This window comes from Taeniopygia guttata, chromosome 5, assembly GCF_048771995.1.
Source record: "Taeniopygia guttata chromosome 5, bTaeGut7.mat, whole genome shotgun sequence".
Lineage (NCBI taxonomy): Eukaryota > Metazoa > Chordata > Aves > Passeriformes > Estrildidae > Taeniopygia > Taeniopygia guttata.
Window position 1 is genome coordinate 56,783,437 of NC_133030.1, and position 20,410 is coordinate 56,803,846.

Below are 20,410 nucleotides of genomic sequence, written 5' to 3' on the forward strand. Positions count from 1 at the left end.
TGCAACTTCACTAAGGAAGAAGAACTGCAACTCTTGCATCAGACCCTTATAGTCCCTGGCTCCCACATCTGTGGAGTTCCTGGGTTCCAGTGTTGGTTCACAGAATTGTAGAATATCCTGAGTTGGAAGCGACCTGCAAGGATCATCAAGTCCAACTCCAGTCTCCGCGCAGGGCACCTAAGAATCACATCATGTACCTGAGAGCGTTGCCCAAATGCTTCTTGAACTCTCTCAGGGTTGGTGCTGTGACCACTTCCCTGGAGTGCCTGTTCCAGTGCCCAACCACCCTCTGGTGAAGAGCCTATTTCTATCATCTGACCTCAGTCTCCCCTGACTCAGCTTCAGAACGTCCCTCAGGTCCTGTCCCTGTCACCAGAGAGAAGACACCAGTGCCTGCTCCCTTGATTCCCACCATGAGGAAGCTGTAAGCCATGATGAGGTCTCTCCTCAGTCTCCAGGCTGAACAGACCAAGTGACCTCAGACACTCCTTATCTCCTCCCCTCCAGAGCTTTCAGCATCCTCATGGCCCTTCTTTGGTTGTTCTTTAATAGCTTAATGTCATTTTTATATTGTGGCTCCTAAAACTGCACACAGGACTTGAGGCGAGGCCTCACCAGCTCAGTGCAGAGCAGGACAACCCCTCCCTCAACACTCACTTCTTGTCAGAGGAAAATCATCAGAGATGTTTAAACTCATCGAGGTCAACAGCTACCTTCCATCCATATCAGTCAGTTCAGAAGCCTGTACCTCTGGTTCCTTCTAAACTCACTGCTATTATTCATTCAGGTTTGCTTTCAGACTATGAAAATCCTGAGGCTGGGGTGATTTGCGTTTGCATCTTCAGAATGAGCCACCAGTGCTCTCTCTGGCTGGCAGGGGCTGTCAGCAGCTGCAGAATTCTTTAGCAATTGAAAGTTACAGATATTCAGCACCTTCCAGGTCTCTCCAGAATACCTTAGAGAATTTGATCTCTGAGATGCATATAAAAATAGAAATCCAGAATTTTTTAATTAGTACCACAACAGAATTTCACGTTCTTCCAAGAAACAATCTCCAATTCTGTATTATGTGGACTACTTTTGAAGACAAAACCATTTCACATATAAAATACCAGAGGAGTCATTAAATAATTAAAAAATGAAATATGTAATAAATATAATAAATTGAGGATATATAATTTTGGCATAATGGTTCTTTACAAAAGTGTAAGACTATATAAAAATAAAACATAATATACAGAAATATCTATGGCAATTTTAAGATAATAAAAAGCATTGTATTTATATTGACTGGTTAATATTAATTCAATGCAGAAATGTCAATGTCAATAACAATTTCAACATATCACAGAAATACAACAGCACAGATTAAATGGAATGATGCTATGAAACACTCTATAAACTTGTACTCAAACTGGTTCATGATCTGTCTGTTGAATCCCATAAAAATATGAAGTTGTTTAGACAAACATTGCCAGATTTGTATCATTCTTATATTTTAAATTCTTGTTTGAAGGCACAAGGAACTACTATCAGCAAGTTATTCATAATATAAGTGGCAGCAGCAGCAGTGAAATTTGCCCCAGCATGTCTGAGGGAGTTCTCAGCTGTGGGGAGGAAGGATTGTGCTCTCCAGACTGCCAACCTTCCATACCATCTGTGAGCCTACCCATAGCTGCTACAGACTCCTACACAGTAAAAGTGGGATCAGTAACAAAAGGGAAGGGTTAGCTTAGTCACAAACTAAACATGAGTTCAACAAACATTTGGAGATGGCATAAAAGCAGTCCCTGACTCCACTTGGATATGTATACATTTTTTGTATATTTCAGTGCATTCTAGGTCTGACTGCAAAACAAATAAAATTTACTGATTGTAAACTATCAAGCATTAGAATTGTACATTTTAAGAATTTCAGGGCAGTGCAGGATCTTGACTAATGCAGCAGCAGTACTTTTGCTCTGTGTTATCAGGCATTTTTTTTGCCATCTAATTCTCCTGGAATGTGTGATGTACCTGAAGTCACATACTAGAGTCCAAGGAAAATGCTCAAAGCTCTTGTTGAAAGACTTACTCATTTTTAATATTTTCCACTGGTTAACCACAAATGTTAACAGCAGAGCACATGTGTAAGAAGTGGAACATGCTCCTCCTCATGCTTACCATGAAGAGGAACAGATGGTTAGAAGCAAAAATTCAACATTAAGAATAGTACCTTGTTTTCCTCACCAGTGCTTTTTAAAATTTTGCTCAGAAGATAAAACTGGTTTTATTTCATGTGAGAAAAAGAGTCGGTCCAAAAGAAAAAAGCTTTTAAGATCCCATGTTGAGTCAAAGTAAATTACTTTGTTTATTCCATGCATCCTCAGTAAAGCAGTATTTTCACCGGTGATACTGGTGGGCAAAGTTTATTGTAGGAGACAAACAGAAATGTGAATTATTGCTCCCATAGTGTCCTCAAGGAGTTAAGGACCCATGCAAGATATGCAAGGTGATGTCAGCATGTAAAAACTTGTGTCCTGCAGCTGGGATTGGGAACTTCTTACTTGTTCCAGCAGCTACCAGCCTAGCTGCCACTTTCCTGGTCTCTGCCACTGGTACAGACCTTCTGAATGTCAGAGGAATCTGTCATTTCTTTGTTTTCTTTTCTTTGGCCCCCTTCCTCTGGTTCTTTTGGCATTTCCAATTTTCTGTTGTCAGTATTGTGATCAGTGGATGAATTTAGCTTGGATGAGTTCCATCTCCATCTTCTCAGGCTCCTGTAACAGTCTTTTCTAACATTTTCACTGACCAGAACATAGAGGATTGGATCAGCAACACCATTTGCAGTGCCTAAACACAGAAACACTGTAAAAACTGAATATATCTTATTTTCAAACGGACATGGGCAGTCCTGATGAAACATAAAGTATATGGCTCTTATTATGAGCACCACATGATATGGAGCAAAGCAGATCAAGAAAATAACAATAATGGCAATAGCCACATACTTCACTTTGGCTTTCTGGCGGCAAGTCAAGCTGCTGCTTCTTTTGATAGCTTGGAAAATTTTGTAGTTTGTAAAAATCAGGATTGTGAAGGGTATGGCAAATCCAAACAGGAATCTAGCGAAGCTGAAAGAAGCCAATAATATGTCAAGGGGCACTGTCTCAAAGCAGGTTTTCACCTCTGTACAGTTTTGCTTATCTTCCATGTAAAATACTGGAGTGTGGATTCCTGCAACCACAGCAAAGAGAAAACAGACTATTTTGGTGGCCTGTTTCTGTTCTCTTCTCCCCCTTGATTCCACAGAATACACCAGTGCCACGTAACGATCCACAGAGATGCAGCACAAAAGCAGAATGCTGATGTAGATATTGCAGAAAAAGATGAATCCTGTTATTCTGCAAGCAGTGTCACCCATGGTCCACTTGTGCCCATTTTGCACATAGATAATCCAGAGAGGCAAGGTACTTAAATACATCAGATCACACAGTGATAAACTGAAAATGTAGATGGCAACGACTTTATTCCTTTGGATTTGTGCAAACGTAAGCAGAGAGGTTAAGCAATTGGCTGGAAGGCCTATAGCAACAACGATGCTGTAAACAGCAACCAGAAATGTCTGACTCTCCTGATAAGGAAGTTCTGGGCAAGTGGAGTTACAATTTTCGTGCAGACAACGTTCCATTATTCTTTTCCCAGCTGGTATTTCCTGAGAATCAGAAGACAAGGTGGAAAGTTAGCATTGCATCACTTAAAAATGTGTCAGTAAAGGTTATGGTGCCATAGGTGCCAACTTGACATGTCAGTGGAACAATTAGGATGGGGCTGATTGAAAGCTTCCTCCGCAGGCATGAACTGAGAAAGAAAGGGTCACATCCCTCCACCTCTGAGAGCTGGACTAGGTTCTGGTAGCTATGTGGAAGCTCTCTCAAGGGGAATCTGAAGTTTTGTCCCTGGACATAAAATTATCCATCTCCTTTTTGTCAGTTCCCATTCTAAAATCATATTGTAAATGCTAAAACTGCCATAATTCTTTGTGCCAAGTATCACCTACACCCAAAATCTCACATGGGAATCAGCCTACAAAAATAAGGCAGATGAATATGAAGTTGTAGACCAGCTTAGACATATTAAAAAAAAAAAAAAAAAAAAGCTGGGTTCAGTATTGTCCCATCTTCAGAATGACTGGAGAAAAGAATTCTCATTGCAGTGTGGAGAAGATGGCACAGTACTCACATCAGTGACAGGACCTGAGGGAATAGCCTGAAGTGGTGTCAGGGGAGGTTTAGGCTGGATATTGGAAGAAGTCCTTACCCCAGAGGGTGGTTGAGCTGCTGTTAACTTATGAATATGGTGGTTGCAATAAGGGCTGGTAGTGGCAATTTCTTTGCTGCCTCCTAAGCATCTGTCACCTTTGGTGGAGGAGGAGAGGTCTCTTCTGGGCCACCTACCAATCTGCTGTGTAGAAGGGATAAAAAAGGTGCTTGATTTCAGGGTCAGCAGTGGTTCTCTGCCCAGGCCTCGTCTGTGAACTGACATACAGAGCTTGTCCTTGACTTAAACACACCTGGTGGTGTGAGAGCTGCTGTACACCTGCACACCACAGAGCTGCTGTACACCTGCACACCACAGAGGGTCTTGGAGACCTCCCTTTCTATGGTAAAGCACAACAGGTGAATATGGCTCATAGTCAGGCAGATGGTGACATCCAGGGCAGGGAAGTGACAGAAGTCACACACCAGTTACTCATCAGCTTGTCTACCCCACACACCTCAATAAAAACACCTTCAGGAGTGGTAAAGGATGCTCTCTCCTTCCCTCCTCCTGGCTTTGCACACTTCTCTTGATCCTGTCTGAATATTCTCCTTTCTGTAGGGCAGTCAGTGATGGTGCAGGGCAGGAAGCAGTAGAAGAGTTCTGTGGACACATGGCTCCTAATCTTTGTTTGGTTTTTTTGTTTGTCTGGCCTCCTCCCCTCTCACTTTTGCTCCAAGTCTCCTTCCCATGCTCAGCACCCATGAGGGAGACTCAGTGTTACCCTGATTTTTAAAAGTGTTTTCTTTTATAGTTCTTTTGAAAGTTTTAAAGTTCTCATAAAACTTCTTCAGCCTTCTGATAATGTTTACATATTTCTACTAGAGTTCTCACACACTGTTCATGTAAATAATGGTTGTTTTGCATTTTTCTTTGTGAGAGGAGAGAACTGATAGAATTAATAGACCAGTGTAGTTGGAGAGGTGGCAATTTCATCCTCCAATCCACTGCCACTTTTGGAATTCTATATATTGCGAGGTCAGAAATAAAATTAGCTCTTTTTCTCTCTTGAACTCACCAAGCTCTGTGTACTCATTTCATGTCCAATAGCGACACTTCAGGAAGGCGATGCCTTTCTAAGTCATCGTTCTAAGGTGACTTTCTAAGCTGCCTGCCTGGAGGTAGCTGGAGCAGGCATTTTTCCTTGGTGTTTGGCACATGAACTCAGCCCCAGGGCTTAGCTGACCCAAGAGACCTCCCCTGTAAATGGCTGTCAGCTGCCAGGCGTGGTGCCTCAGCTGACAAAGGGCAGCCCTGGGCATGGACTTACACTTCTAAAGAAAATCAGGTGCCGAAGGACTGTCCTGAAGCTTTGGCCTGTCAGCCTGGGAGCTTGTATCCTTCCCAGCAGGAGTGCTCTAAGCCCCAGCCAAATATAAGGCCAGGAGGAGAGGAGGCCACCCATTTGCTCCAAACTCCTCACCTTCTCCAGGGACCTTCTCAGCCCTGTCCAGGGAAGAGGCTTCTTCCCCTGGGCACTGCATCCACCCCCAGTTCAGAGCTTCACTTGCCTCCACTCGGTTCTCCAGGCCTGCAGAGAGGTTTCCCCCTCCAACTGAAGATCACAAAGCAGCACTCAGCAGACAATTTATGACATTTCTCCTGGTGACATTTCTTTTGTGTTGACGCACCCATAAGGGGAAGGAAGTAATACCACAATCCACCCTTTGACTAAAGTCAACTTCTCTGTGCCTCTACAGCCCTCTTCAATTGAAAGCACATTCCTATCTTCTAAGACCTTTTGAGTTCAATAGTTTGATGCTTGGCTCAGCCCAGACGATTCCCAGTTCTGTCTTTCTCTGGGATGTCGAGGCTAACCTGCATCTTAAATATTAATTCAAATGAAAAACAGTAATAATTACACAGCTGAAAAAAACTAGACACCATTTTCTTTAATATTTGTGATGATCACTTTTGGTTTGAACACCAGAACTCAAGAGATTTATCACACCCAGCAATTTTCAAGCATTTATAAAGGGTAAAACATTGTGATTATGACAAGGATGAGCAATATCCAAGAATGCATTTGTATTTGAGATACAAACTGTTCCAATGAGTTATCTTTGCTGTTCTGTATCCTTCAGTTGAGCAAAGACTCTCCTAAGCAGCTGTTTTCACCTTTTTGTGGCCTATCTTGATGTGCTAGGTCTCACTGTAACACTTAATCATAAGTGTTACAGCAGGTACTGGCTGTGTTTTGCATCAGCAGCTCAATGTATTTTTGCCAACACTCTGAGGTTTTTTGCTCTGTGAGAGTCTCTGCATGGGACAAACTGCAGTTGTCATGTGCACGATTCTCACTTTCAAGATGTGCAAACATCTCATCTTCCAGGACAGCGAGATCACGAAACACCTGAGCACGAATCACTGGAAGATGGGGTAATCCTCTAAAATTTTCTGCATGCCTGCTCTGTATTTACACTTTTCCATTTCTAATATTCTTATGCTGTCTTCATGCTGTTAGACAACTGTTAGATTATGCTGTTAGACAATTATGTTCCATACTCCTAAAATGCAGTGGCTCCTTCTGCTCATTTGGGCCAGTTGCATAAATCTTTTCTCAATAAAAGTCTTTTCACTAATACCGAAGTGTAAAAAAAAAGGGAAATGAAAACAAACAGGAAAGTAAAAGGCTTTAATTTTTTTTTTGTTATTTGTGCATGAGCTACTCATATGAAACTGTTTAAATTTCCAAAGGAGAAGTTGGAGTGATAAAGGTAGCTGCTATTAGAAAAAGTAAAAAAAGAATATTACAGACATGGTTACAAGGAATAGAAGTATAAGTCAAAGAAATCATAATAGTTGGACAGAGACAGAAAGTCTTTGGAGTAACTCACCTGAAATACACAGGGACAGAAGAAAAAAAAAGGACACGGTGAAATTCAGAACATGAGTACAATTGCATGAGCAAAGCACATTAATTAATATTTTTAAAATTTTCTAATACTTTTCTGATCATCCATCTCTTCCAGGGATTATTATTTGAGCCAGAAGTTTTGAGGCATTTATGTGGATATCAGGAATGATGTGAAATAGCTGCTATGAGGGTTAAAATAAAAACAAACTTTCCCTTCACACTTTCCTTCCTGTCCCCAATATCTGTAGAGGAGAGCAACCTGCGTGTCTCAAAGCATAAATCACAAATCAGTGATCTGTGCATAAATCAGCCTTCAGTGAAAGAGGACCCGAGTTTCTCCTGAGGGATTTTTTGTGCTTTCCTTAGCAGAATGTGGTGCAGGAAGGATTTGACACAAGGGTGCCAGCAGGATGCCAGTTGGACACTCAGATCTATATTGAAACACATCAGTTGCCAGATGTGACATTTATGCCACCTACAGTGCTCGTCACCAGCAGTGTCACTCCTCCAACGTCTCAACCTGGGCTTCTCCTCATGCAGAATTTGCACTACCTGCCTGTAAATTATCAGCTGATAAACTTTTGTGTGTCTTTACTTGAAACTAAGAAATTGTTGTGGATTATTTGCTCTGCTGTTCTTGAGAGAAGGAAAAATGTTTATGGTGTTTTTGAATAGAAACAGATCATGACCCATATGCCCAGCAAGTCAGTGAACTGCTTTATTTTTTTTTTAATATTAATAAACAAATTAGTAAATGAAGTCACTCCTATAAGCAAATTTCAGCATAAAAAGGAGAAACTGCCATGGCTTCACTTGGTTACCCATCAGACCAATCATTTTTACTGACACACACAACACAGTGGGATTTGAAGCTGTATAACTTGAAATTTGAACATAAACCTGTGTATTTTCAAGCAACTTCATTTCAAATTTGGTCATAATATATGAATATATAATCTTGACACTATATAGTTTCAAAACTCTTTTTAGAAAAAACCATTGTTTTAAAGCTATCCTGGGAATCCAGCCTGAGCACAACTATATCCTAGAATATCTTTCTTCTACCGGTGAAGCTGGTAACCCCTCTCTTGCTTAGTGCTGGTTAAAACAAGTTTCAGCATTTGTAGGCTGAAAGCAGCAAGACCCTGGGATTAGTTATAGAGCCTTTATATTTAATTCTGTATTGCAGATATGAGATATAATGCAGATATATGCTGTTTTATAAAGATATTAAAATTAAGATAATAATAAATATAAAAAATAAAGAAGATATATGGTAAAAGAGAGAAGTTATTAATCAACTGCTTTTCATGAGGGGAGGAGCTCAGCAGTCTTTTCTGAGGTCGGAAAGATACTTGATCTACCTCAAGATAACTCTGTTCATAGATGTGAACTCTCAATGACTGTAGATTTTTAAACACCTAAGTGCAAGTTTTTACATAAATCCATACATCCACTTCCCTCTTCCCAACAATCTAGCACACAATTAGTGCACTAATTAGCTAAAATGAGCAGCTGTAGTATTACTAAGGGGAACTGTCATAATTCAGGTTTGATGAAGGCCCAGTTTGAAAAAGTCATCCTTCCCTAATGTGAGTGTCCTTGTGCCATGCTGCCTGGAGAGGGACTGCACAGGAGAGAAGGTAGAACTACTTAAACATTGTAGGATGGGGAAGTCCACAGGTGAAAGACAGACCCTAAAATCCACCTGTACCAAGGGACTTTGGTGTCATGATTCAAAGGCTGTGAGTCAGGATTTTGGGACTTCACATCTAGCAAAGTGTCTCAGTCGTCCCTGAGAGCATCAGACTGCAGCTATTGCAGGGCAGATTTACTCCCTGGTACCCACCAGCTTGTGTGGAAAAGATCCCGGAGCCAGAGGAATGCCTCCAAGGCCAGGAGAAGCATCAGGAGGCCCAGAAAAGCTGTCATAAATTTGAGGCTAAACTGTAAAGCCTGTCAAGTCAAAAGGCTGAGGTAAGTGGAGGTGTTGGAGCAGCATCAGTGAAAGTGAGCAACTGAGAGCAGCTCTGCTTCACACCTGAAACCACCAAGCACCCCAGCCCAATGACTCCCTAAAGCTATTGCAGCTTAATTGGTGGCCTTAGCATTGGGGGCTAGTTGTTTATAGCTTCTGTTAAAGAAGTGGCTCATTTGGAAACCCAGATGACTAAACTTGCCTACTGGCTTGTGCTGGAACTACAAAGTTTTAGAGGAAGAGGATGAGAGTGGTGATTTCCATTCCTCTTTCCTGCATCAGGGTGCTCAAGGATGCTGAAGCACAGCCAAGTGCCAGCAGGTTTGGCACTAGGTGCATTCAAGTGGATGGACACTGCTCTGGATTGCCAAAAGAGCAGGCTGGGATGTTGGATAACAGGATGGGATATCAGGGAACAGGATGCTTTAACAAGGTAAGGAGGTCTGGCTGTGCTGACACACTGTTAGAGATGAATGTGTTTTATTGCTAGGTTTAAGGAAAATCTGACTTCAAGCAGCTGAACAAAGAAGCACCAAGACCTATGTCCAAACCCACCAGTATTCCCCTTAAAAAGGGATGCTCTGTTATCCTTTAGATTTTAGGATTTCCCCAGCAACTACTTATGGATATTATCCCCCTTATCCTTGGCCTCCAGGCCTTCAAACAGACTCCTGCCAAACCTTTGGCACCTGCAGTTGGCACTAAGAGCCATAGAAAGGCCCAGACCAGTGCCATGTCCACCCCAAACTACTGTGACTCAGATTCATCTCTGGGGTAGAAACTGTTCAGGTGGAGTTGCTGAACATATTCATAACCAAACACATCTGATCAAACTCCCACACCCACAAGTGTCCCCTCTTCCTGCACTGACACCTTCACTGCAGTCATTACAGTCACAGGGATCACTCAGGCTCTTTCTGCATCCCCAAAATGGGTTTGTCTTTCATCCCTGATAAATCCCCCAGTCAGAGCATGGCTTAGCTGTGCTGCAAAGTGAGCACAGATAGGATGGCTTCTCTTTCTGGAGCAGGAGAATGTGAAGATTGTGTTGTGCTTTGACCTTGTGACAGTAGATTATCTCTCCCTGATAGGGGTCTTGGCCCTGCCCTCCTGGGTCTGTACGGAAGCTGCTGTGGTGGCATCATCAGTACTAAAGATGGTGCTGGGGAAAAACAGCAAAGAGGTGCCAAAATAACTTAATGATCTGTCAGACCTGGGCTTATTGACATTATGGCTACTACTGACTAATCTAGGTTGTTTCATCTTAAAATTGTTTTGCTTTTGTCTAAAGTGGATGTCTCTGAGCAAGTAGGATTTGTAAAGCCTTGCGAAAACCACAGTGCCTTTTTTACTTGAAACAATCCTATTTTTAACAGTGCTCTGAACTTAGAGACAAGTATTTTCTCCTTCTCCGTTTACCATGAAACACAATTTATTTGCTCCATTTTGTCCTCTGATTTGCTCTCAGCTAATTGGAGAACTTCCATTTTCCTTTTTGACATTTAGGTCACCTCCTGTAGCTATCTCACCATACCAAGAGCAGGGCTTTCCCCTTAAGACTTTAGTGATACCAAAAAAACTGTCACGCTCAAAGATTCCTCTTTGCATGTACATGCACCTCTGACATCTCTGTGACCACACTCCTGCTAAATCTGTGCTGTTTTGTCTGAATCCTCATCTCTGATGTCTTCTGGCTCTTTATACATCTGCCACAATGAATATCTCATTCTCTGTTGGCACACTTAGGGTCTACTGTGGAAGTTATTAGTGTAAAAATCCTGGTTATTAGATATTTCCCAAAGCATCCTGACACTTGACAGCAAAATTATTTCTGTGATCATGGTGAGGCTGTAAGATCAGTATCTCCCAACAGGCTGAACCTGAAAGAGTCATCTGCACTTTCAGGCAGAAATCTGTACAGAGGGGGTGCCCAATTCAAACTTTAAATTTCTTTAAATATAGTATCCTGTGTAGAGAACTTTGGAAAACTTCTCAGAAGAAAACCAGTCTTGCCCATTGTGTACTAATGAGCAGAATATGAGCAGAATAAGTGCTTGAGGGGTTTTTTTTTGTTTTGTTTTGTTTTTGGGTTTTTTTGCTTTGTTTTGTTTTTTTTTTTGTTTCACCCCCACTCCCCTCTTTCCCTCTTCCCCACAATGAAGTTACAGAAGTTAAAAAGCTCCAGGTTTAGAGGCAGCAGCAGCTTTAAATGGGATTATGAGAAGAACAGCTTTAAAATAAACCCAGATGCTCTTTGGTCTTTGGAAAAGTAGTCAACTCTGAAAATATTTGACAAAAAAAAAAAAAAAAAGTTAATTTAAACTCCAGTTAGCCTCCACATCTCTGAGTGCCAGAGATCAGCAGTGCTGTGTGAATAAAAGGTGGAGAAAAAGAAGGAATGTAGTGTATCCAATTAGTCTTTATAGACCAGCAGGTAAACTTGACAATTAAATGCCTGCTTTGCTTTTCCAGCATAGTAAGGATGAGAGGAAAGGCTGGATGAGAATTCTTCTGAAAAGAAACCCAGCATTCATATTGCTATTATAATTCTGTATTCATGGCTCATGCACTGCAGTAATAGCTAAAGCTCACCTCACAGCAACTTCTATTCTGCCAAAATCCTTCAATCCTAATAATCATCTATCCCTGACTGGAACTAAAGTTGATTTCTAAGAGAAATATGTTTTTTATAGGAAAGGGAATTCGTAAGGAAGACAGGTAGGAGGGGCTGCATCAACTATAATTAATTAATACAGACCCAGCAACTACATCAGGCACAAGGAGATTTAGACTTCAACTTTAGGCATCAACACAATCTGCATTTCTTGAGCACAGACACACGGCATGGAAAAACAGTGACCAAAACAGAACAAAGGAAAATGCTGCTAAATAGAAGCAATGCCTTGACACAGAGATGGAGCACTTACCTTTTATTTTTCCTTTTTTCCCCCCTGTTTTTGCAGAGGAGCTGACGGAGTGCTCCAGCTCGTGCCGTGCTCAGAGGCTGCTCTGACAGAGCTGCAGGAAGTAGCAGAAGACACCACGTGCAGTTCTGAGTGCTGTGGGCTAAAAGAGCTTCTGTGGGCACAGCTTCGAGTCCCCAAAAATGTGTCACTCTTCGCTGGGTGTGCACAGAAAGCAGAGGCTGCACAGTGCCAGAAGAGAGCCTAGGAGGAGAAGCAGCCTTAAAAATGAAGTGTTTGCTGTCAAATTCTGTCACTTGTACAGGGGTGAGGGACAGTTTGTGACTGCCAGACTCTGGTTTGGGCTCCTGTGCTGGATGTGCACCTAAATCACTGCAAACATGCCCCAGAGAGACAAGGGACCAATGAACCCTGTGGCTCCACAGGGGCAGAGCACCTGCAGGAGGTGCTGATTCCTATAGCGAGGGAAATTCCCTCTCTGGGAACGAACTCACCTGAATATGTGTGAGTTGGCTGGGTGTTGAAAAGTGGGAAACAGTATTAGAGCCCAATAAACAGTGTGGTGACAGGAGGGAGAGCCTATTCTGGTGCCAGCTGGGATAGAGAAGGCTGAGAATGCTAAAGAAGATTTGATGGTGGGTTGAACACCCTCTAGAAGAAGAATTGAGTTGCAGGAGTTCCTTAATAACGAAGAGCATTGATAAGAAGGAGTGCATGATCTTTACCAAGTGCCCTACTTCAGGCTTTATGTGAAGGAGGAAGAAGATCCCAATGTTACATTGCCAGCCTAGACCTTGTTTGTGAGACCCATTCCATGTATTTTTGCGGATGCTGTGTGTCACTCAGTCAAACTCAGTTATGAACAGATTTATTAAGTTTTCAGGTAACTTCTCCATCAACTCCTACCAGTTCCACTTGCAGTGAGGTGCTTACAGGACCCCATGAGGGTCTCTCAGTGCTTGCAGACTGCTGAGGGCTAAGGTGGGACAGGAAGGAACCATAGGGTAGCAACCTAAGGCATGCAGAGAACTGAATTTACTTTTGGTATCTGTATTGAAAGTGAAACATTTTTTCTGAAAATTAAAGAAATGCTTGGTATGTACTTCCATTCTGGTGTGAAAAAGTTGTTTTGGTTCTGTTCTGGTGAAGGTTTCTGGAGCTGAGTCTTTCTGTAAAGAACAATTTATTTCAGGAACCAGAAGGAATTGGGGAAAAAAGAGGCTGAAGCGGGTTTCCATCTGTGGAGGAGAGTAGGTGAAATTTCTGTCTGTACCAGCTCAGCTTGACTGGACATATTGCTGGAACCTGTCTGTGCACTGCCTCAAACATGTGATTTCATGTTGTTCCTTCTCTGTGTAGAAATCAAACTCAAAGGAAAACACAATGAAGGCATAATGTTTCTGAGATGACTGCAGCTGATTTGTCTCTGTATTTGTCTTTCATTCAGATATGTGGGATAGAAAGGAGCAGAGTGCTCTCAGACCTGAAGAACTGGGGTTTTCACAGAGACCAGGGGGCTCCTCTGTGGTATTTGTGATGTACTAGCTCACTGTTCCCATTTGGCTGCAATCAGCTGTGGGGTCGAATACCTGCCTGATTGTTTTCTCCCTGATGTTGAGTTTAGGATAGTCAGAGACACATTTGCATTTTCCAGCTGGATTTAATGATGAAACTTTGAAAATTGCATCGTCCTCCATAGGGAAATGAAAGATGAGACATCTCTGTGGCCTCTGTGACTGAATCTTCCAGTCAGACTTGAAAAATATTACTATTTATCTTCTTCTTCATGCTTCTCTCAGTAGTACAGCCCCAACTGACATCACCCACAACCATTCCCCTGCAAGATGAAGACTGACACAAGATTTCATGTTGGAAGATGCTTTCAGAAGCCTTTGACAAGATCTTCTGTGGCTGGAGATGAACACCAAGCTAGACCTTCTGTGGGTGGCAAAACCAAACCAAATGTTTCAAGTAAGTTTACTCTGGTTTTGGTAGAGATAATACAAGCAGTACAGCAATATAAATTTTGGTCTGAGCTGCATTGTACTGATATCTCACCTAGTCAGTAACAGAAGATCAGATGAAGAACTATTTAAAGCAGAATGCAGAAAGTATCTGGCCAAATCCAACTGAAGTAAATGGGAATGTTTCTTTTAACCTCAGTGAGTATAGATTGGACATTTTGAGAATATTTCTTTCTGCAGTTTAATTTCTGGGTGCTATTTAGCTAGTTGCCTTTAGGTTGCGTATTCAAGCAAGGTAACTGCATAAGTGATGTCTTCTATTCACTCTTCATCATTTTCCTGCTGAGGTACAGTAACTGTCAAACAGAAAGAGAGAAAAGGGTCCAGCCCTGTTTTAACTCAGTTCTATATAACACAGATTTATTTTTTTTTAATTTTCACAGCACTGTGATAGAGAAATTGCTTATGCACCACTGATTAGAAACAGGAATAACTGTGGAAGACTGATGGGATCCAATGTGTTCAAAAGACTTTTAGACTTGAGTTTTTCACTCCTTTTTTTTTTTTCATTTAGAAACTATAAAGAGAAAAACAGGTAAGCTATTTCTCTGTTCCACTGCGTATGAAAATGCTCTGTGTTAATGTTATCTTCCCTTGGTTGTGACCAACAAGAACCTGTAAATGGAGGAAATGTCAGATCATCTGCCTCTCCTTTCTCCACCTGCAACCGAATACAGGGCTGTGGTCATACATTGCAAAAGATTACCTAGGAAGAAAATTTTATGCATATTTTTGTATAATCTTTATAATATTTTTTACCTTTTTGTAGGTTATCAAGGTTCTTTTTATTTTATTTTTTTTATGATAGAATATGGCTTTAAATTTGCAGCATGGGAAGTGAGGAAATGAAAACAGTATCTTGAAGTACAGGTCTTGGTAGGAAACAGCCAAAGGTCTGTCTCTTCTCCTGTTACCATGCAGTGCACTACATGAGAGCAGAGCTGCAGACCTGTCTGGGGAGTGCAGCATATACAGGATGGCAAAAAGGACTTTCTTAATCATAAGCAAGGCAGGAAAGTGCCCAGGAATCTCTAGGACAGCAGTGTCCAGGGGCTAAGAAGCACTGAGCACTGAATTCTGCTCTGTGCTCCTGTGGCCAAGCACTGTATGAGTGCCCCTGCACTGGTGTGATCCACAACTGTGTCCAGCAGAGAATCTCAGCAGCTTGTGGTTCAGACTTGAGCTGTCTGTGTCAGTGGCTGTGATGCTGTTGGTCTGGGACAGGCACAAAAGCTGGCCATGCTGCTTTTTCAGTCTATATCAAGACCAACCACAGCTTGGATCCCCCATGGTCTGTGTTAAAATGCTGCTAAAACTGAAGCTGAGCTTCCTCCCAGCCACTTCCTACCTGCAGAGTCTTTCCCTAGCACACGAGGTGCAAACATGTGCCACCCTGGCAGCCAGGCCAGCTGAGCAGCAAAAGCACTGAGCTGAGCCCAGCACAGAGCTTACACAGATTCTGTCTGACCATGCACACCCAATCCATAGTGTACAGTCTGCAGGGAATGCAGACAAGTCCTGCTGCTGGAAATTAAAAACACAGGGCAGTCAGTTCCTAAGATTTTTGATTTGGTGGCTTTCCTTCAGTGATGGGTGGGATGATACAGTCAGATTCCTGCTGCTTAGTCAGGCTGCATAAATGCTTGCATTTCATGTCTGTGTTGGAAAGCCTACCTGCTTTAAGTTTGCCTGGTTTTGTGTGTGGTGTGTAGAAATGTGGCAGTTCTCCTTTTTCACTGGTGTAGTGATGTACTGTGTGCCTCAGGGGTGGAAATCCACTAAGTTGAATGTGACTGATCATGCCCTCATCAAGGAAAAGTCTCTCACTCTGAAGAGAAAAGCTCTCTCTGTGTTTGACAGTCCTACCCTGTCACATGCTGGGATTGATATGGTCCCTGTCAGGAGCTTGCTGGCAGAGCACAGCTGGTTGTCACACAGAGCTTCTCAGAGACCTTTGACAGCACTGGCTTGTTTAAGGCAACAACAGCTTCATCCTCTGAGTGCTAAGAGTGGAGAGGTGCCAGTCTGTGCCTTAGGCTCCTTGGGATGAGGCGGGATTATATCCAACAGCTTCTTTGGGACACCCTGCTGCCAGTGGTGTGGCCAAAGCTGAGACAGCGAGTGTGCTGCTGCAGCTCAGGGAATTTGGCTCCAAACTTTGAATTCAATCTCTGAACATGTGTGTTCCCAAGCATCCCAGCCCATCCACTTTGTCCTTCTGTTCAGCTCCAGCTGTTGGAATAAAAGGAAACTGAAAACACAATGAGTTAGCAGGCACCCATCAGTACCTGCCACGCTGCGCCAGGCTGGGCTCTGCTGCTCACGCTGCACGTGCAGCCCTGTGACAGACACGTCTGGCTTTCTTTCCTTGTGATAACCCCTGCTTTTACTGAGAAACTCTAAACCCACAGGGGCAGAAAAGTTACGGTTGTTAGTGCATGGGGAGGAAAAGGGTGCGGTTCACAGAATACTCACTTAGAATATTTTACAAAGTCAAAGCAGCAGCAATGCTGGGCCAAGACCTGAAACTGGGTTTAATCCTCACAGATCAGAGAGGAGTTCAAGCTGGTTTTGCATCTTGTGCAAGCAGCTAATATGGCTACCCTGAGCTCTGTGGGGCTCTTATGTTTTTGCCTATTAAATCTCAGGTTAATACAAAAACTGTGTCAACCGTGGAAACAAAGTCACAAAATCCATCCTCCCATTCCAAATCCCGAGGGAGTGGAGTGGCTGAAGAGCAATACAGCTGAATTGGCTGAATTGACATACACAGAAATGCCTTGGACAAACCTGGGGCTCAGATAAACCAAATCTCACTCAAACACTCTGCCATAAGTCCAAATAGTTTTTTCACTACTGTTGTTTCCCCCTTAGCCTCCTTCAGTTTGCTCTGCAGCCAGGCTGGACCCAGCTGATGCAGCAGGGATTCAAAGGGATTTGGTGTTTCCATTGCATCAGCTCCTCCTGCTGTGGTCAGGGACCCTCTCTGCTGGCTCTTCATGGCAAAGCTCACAGCAATCCACCCTGCAGAGCTGCACCAAACTCCCGGAGGTGGGTGGCTGTAGGAAGCTGGTGCCCTGCTAGGGGAGGATGTCACAGAGCTGGCAGGTGCCCGTGGGTGACCCCAGCACGTCTGTGCTGGGGCTCAGCACCAAGGGGCACCTTAGAGAACAGCCACAGACAGGAAAGCAGGAAACGTTTTGCAAAGCAGAGATAACATAGAAATAATGCTCTGTAAACGGTTTGGTTTACTGATTTACATGTACAGGGGCTGCCATGTAAGCATGCAGGAAAAGGAAATGGAACAGAAGAGGAGGGGGAGGAAAAAGGCAAGCGGACAACAAAGCAGGCTGGCAGGTTTCATTGGGAACAGGACTTCATATGCTGGGTTTTCTCCAGAGCATGGTGTGTTGTGGAGGTCTGCAGTCACACATGGACACTCAGGATTGTGAGCCCTTTAGTTCGAAAGGATGTCTGTCTTAATGGGAACTTCCATCATCTTTGGGACCTTCTGCACTGAGAATTCCCGGATGTGTACAGCTGGAATTACCCTGGGCATTGTCAGACCTTGTCTGGAGCAAACCAGTTCCTGAGCCGCTGCTCTGAACTTCAGCTGTGTGATGGAGGAGTCACAGAGGGTGGACTTGTGAGCCCTGTGCTCTGTTGTTGAGATTTTCTTTGGGCTGAGCCCTCCCTTAGCATTAGCCTCATCAAGCAGTGGGATGCACACTCCTGCCAGCAGCAGGTGTCTCTCTTGTGCAGAACCTCTGTGCACAAGTGATTTGTGGGAGCCTTTGCCAGACTCTTTGTTGTACACCTGGCTGCACATCAGTGGGAGAGCTCACAAACCTGGGCAGGCTGTACTTTATAATTGTTTCTTAATTTAGTCACTTCCTTTGTGTCACTGACCTTAAGTGGGAAAACTGAGGCTCATATGTGGGTGGTGAGCTGGGTGATGATTCCACTCTGCAGTGGCCAGGCCATGGAACCATCTCCTGCAGTGGATGGTTACCTCTGATGTCTTTTTTGAGGCATCTCCTCTGAGTCTTGGGGGGTGCTAGTGGGTATGAAAGACTCTTTCCAGTCTCTGCTGGAATCATAGAATGGAATAATTTAGGTTGGAAAAGACCTCTAAGATCATCCAGTCCAACTGTTAACCCAGCATTGCCAAGTTTACCACCAAATCATTACCCTAAGTTCCACAACCACACATTTTTTGAATGCTTTCAGTGAGGAGTTAAAAAAATGTATTGTTATAAGCAACTTAATATTTTGAAGAAAGGAAATTACCTGATGAAGGTATGATATTAAGCCTTCAACTAAAGTGAAAGATTTAGTGGGGCACATATTTGGAGATATTTGCTTCACTTTTTCTCAGGTGAATTTTCTGATTCAGTCTGATAAAGGAAGTATGGTCTTCCTTGAAATTTCTAGGTATGTGTACACCCCAAGGAGAAAGAAAATCCAAGGTTTTCCCCCTCCTTTCCTAGCAGTTTTTCAGATCCTCTAACTCCATCATAATAACAGAACAGACAACAGAAAAATCTATTGGAAATCACCCTTGAAAAGACTGACATTTGAGCTCTGGCACATTTTTTTAAGCATAAATATATCTTGCTATAAATTGGTCTTCCTATGGACACCTGGGATTTTGTTCTGTGTTCAGCAGTTTGCTTTTACTTAAACAATTAATTTACAGCCTCATTTCCCAAGCACAATTTCCATGCCCTCTTTCGTGCTGGGAATGTACTTTTTGAAGATTCATTTCAGAAGCAACCGCATAAATTGGAAAGATTCTTTGACATGAAAAACCATCCCTTCCATCATATTTTCTCCAGACACTAGCAGCTTCAATCATTTTGTAAATAAAATTACTCATGGGAAGACAGATGGTGAAGCTTCACCTGTGCTGGGGTGGCACAGGCACATTTTAACACGTGACACTGGGGATGGAAAATCTTGTCTGTCTGTCTGTCTGTCTGTGGTGTGTGAGAGTGTGTCTGTGGTAGCTTTTCTGGCGTGACTTTGCAGAGTGGGAGCAGGTGGACCTTGACACCACAACTTTGTGTGCACTCCAGGCTACCCAGATGTGGGATGTTTTTGCATGAAACTTCTGTTCAGCCAAACCTGCAGGTTTCAACATTTTAGGAAATGCAAATATTTTATAATTTTCTGCCAGCTTTGGCAGCATGTGCTGTCAAATAATGGGAAGAAAGCAAATACAGCTCAGTTCTGGACTCATCTTGCGGTCTCTTTTCATTAGTCTCATCTCTGTCTGAGTTTCAGTTTTCTCTGTTGAGAAGGCATCTGTGAATTCTTTTAAAGATTTCCTTTGCAGATATTTTGAGATGAAGTGGCAAAAAGATACTGTAAGAGACCCAGTTATTATCACAAATTTAAAAAAACTAAAAACCAAAAAAAACACCAAAAACTAACTATAGATATCTACATATAATAAGCCATGGAAATCCTAGAATTTTCCAGAACCAAATGCCAATGCTCCCACTGACCTGTCTGATTGGAAATGTCATGGTATGCAGTGCCAGCATCACTGCTCTGGTCCCAGGCAAACAGAATCACTGGCAGGGGTCATCCTGGAGCTGCAGCTTATGGAATACACACAGCAAATACATGGGTGAGAATTTGTTATGCTGCCAAGCACTAAAGAACACAGAAATGCAAGCACACCCATAAAATATGTCTCTCCCATTCCTCTGCAGAGGCACCTTCCTGTCTGATCAGTTTGGGTGACATCCTGGCACTTTCAGAACAGGAGGAAAGGGCTTTGAGGACAGAAGAAGAAAGAAGATGGTCCAGAAAGAATACAGTATCTTTTCTCTGCTTGGTTTTAGGACATTTGAGATATGTGCCTAGCTGTCAGTGAGGGCTCTGGGCAATGATAAACAGAAAATTTCATTGCTAGGAAAAAGGGCACAGATCTTAGATTACCATGACAGGTTCATAATTTTTTTGCAACATGTCTTCAGCAGAGAGAGGGACGTGAATGCTGCAGGTAGCTGCAGGAACAGCCACTGGTATCCTACGCCTACTTTTGGGTGCCCTGGAGAAACCTGTCATTGCACAGTCAGGCAGTCCCTTTGCTCAGGGCTTCTTTAAAGACCAGGAAAACAGGTTGCTCCAAGCCCCATCCAGCCTGGCCTTGAACACTCCCGGGATGGGGCAGCCACAGCTTCTCTGGGCAGCCTGTGCCAGGGCCGTGCCACCCCCGCAGCACAGAATTTCTTCTCAGTATCTAAACCTGCCCTCTCTGACAGTGTGAATCCATTATCCCTTGTCCTCTCGCTCCATGCCCCTGTAAAAAGTCTCT

The 20,410-nt window shown here is 43.0% G+C and overlaps 1 protein-coding gene across 1 annotated transcript; it reads right to left on the bottom strand.

The window, feature by feature from the left end:
- Positions 1–1,128: 1,128 nt before the first annotated feature.
- On the bottom strand, positions 1,129–14,876 carry GPR132 (G protein-coupled receptor 132). Its single transcript, XM_030275124.4, has 2 exons — positions 12,062–14,876; positions 1,129–3,694 (listed from the first exon to the last, which is right to left on the bottom strand). The coding sequence occupies exon 2, from the start codon at positions 3,668–3,670 to the stop codon at positions 2,567–2,569; it is 1,104 nt and encodes a 367-aa protein (XP_030130984.4). The 5' UTR covers positions 3,671–3,694; positions 12,062–14,876; the 3' UTR covers positions 1,129–2,566.
- Between the last annotated feature and the right edge of the window lie 5,534 nt (positions 14,877–20,410).

Excerpts from the sequence above, each read along its gene's own strand:
- GPR132 (XM_030275124.4), bottom strand. The coding sequence starts at position 3,670 with ATGGAACGTTGTCTGCACGAAAATTGTAACTCCACTTGCCCAGAACTT.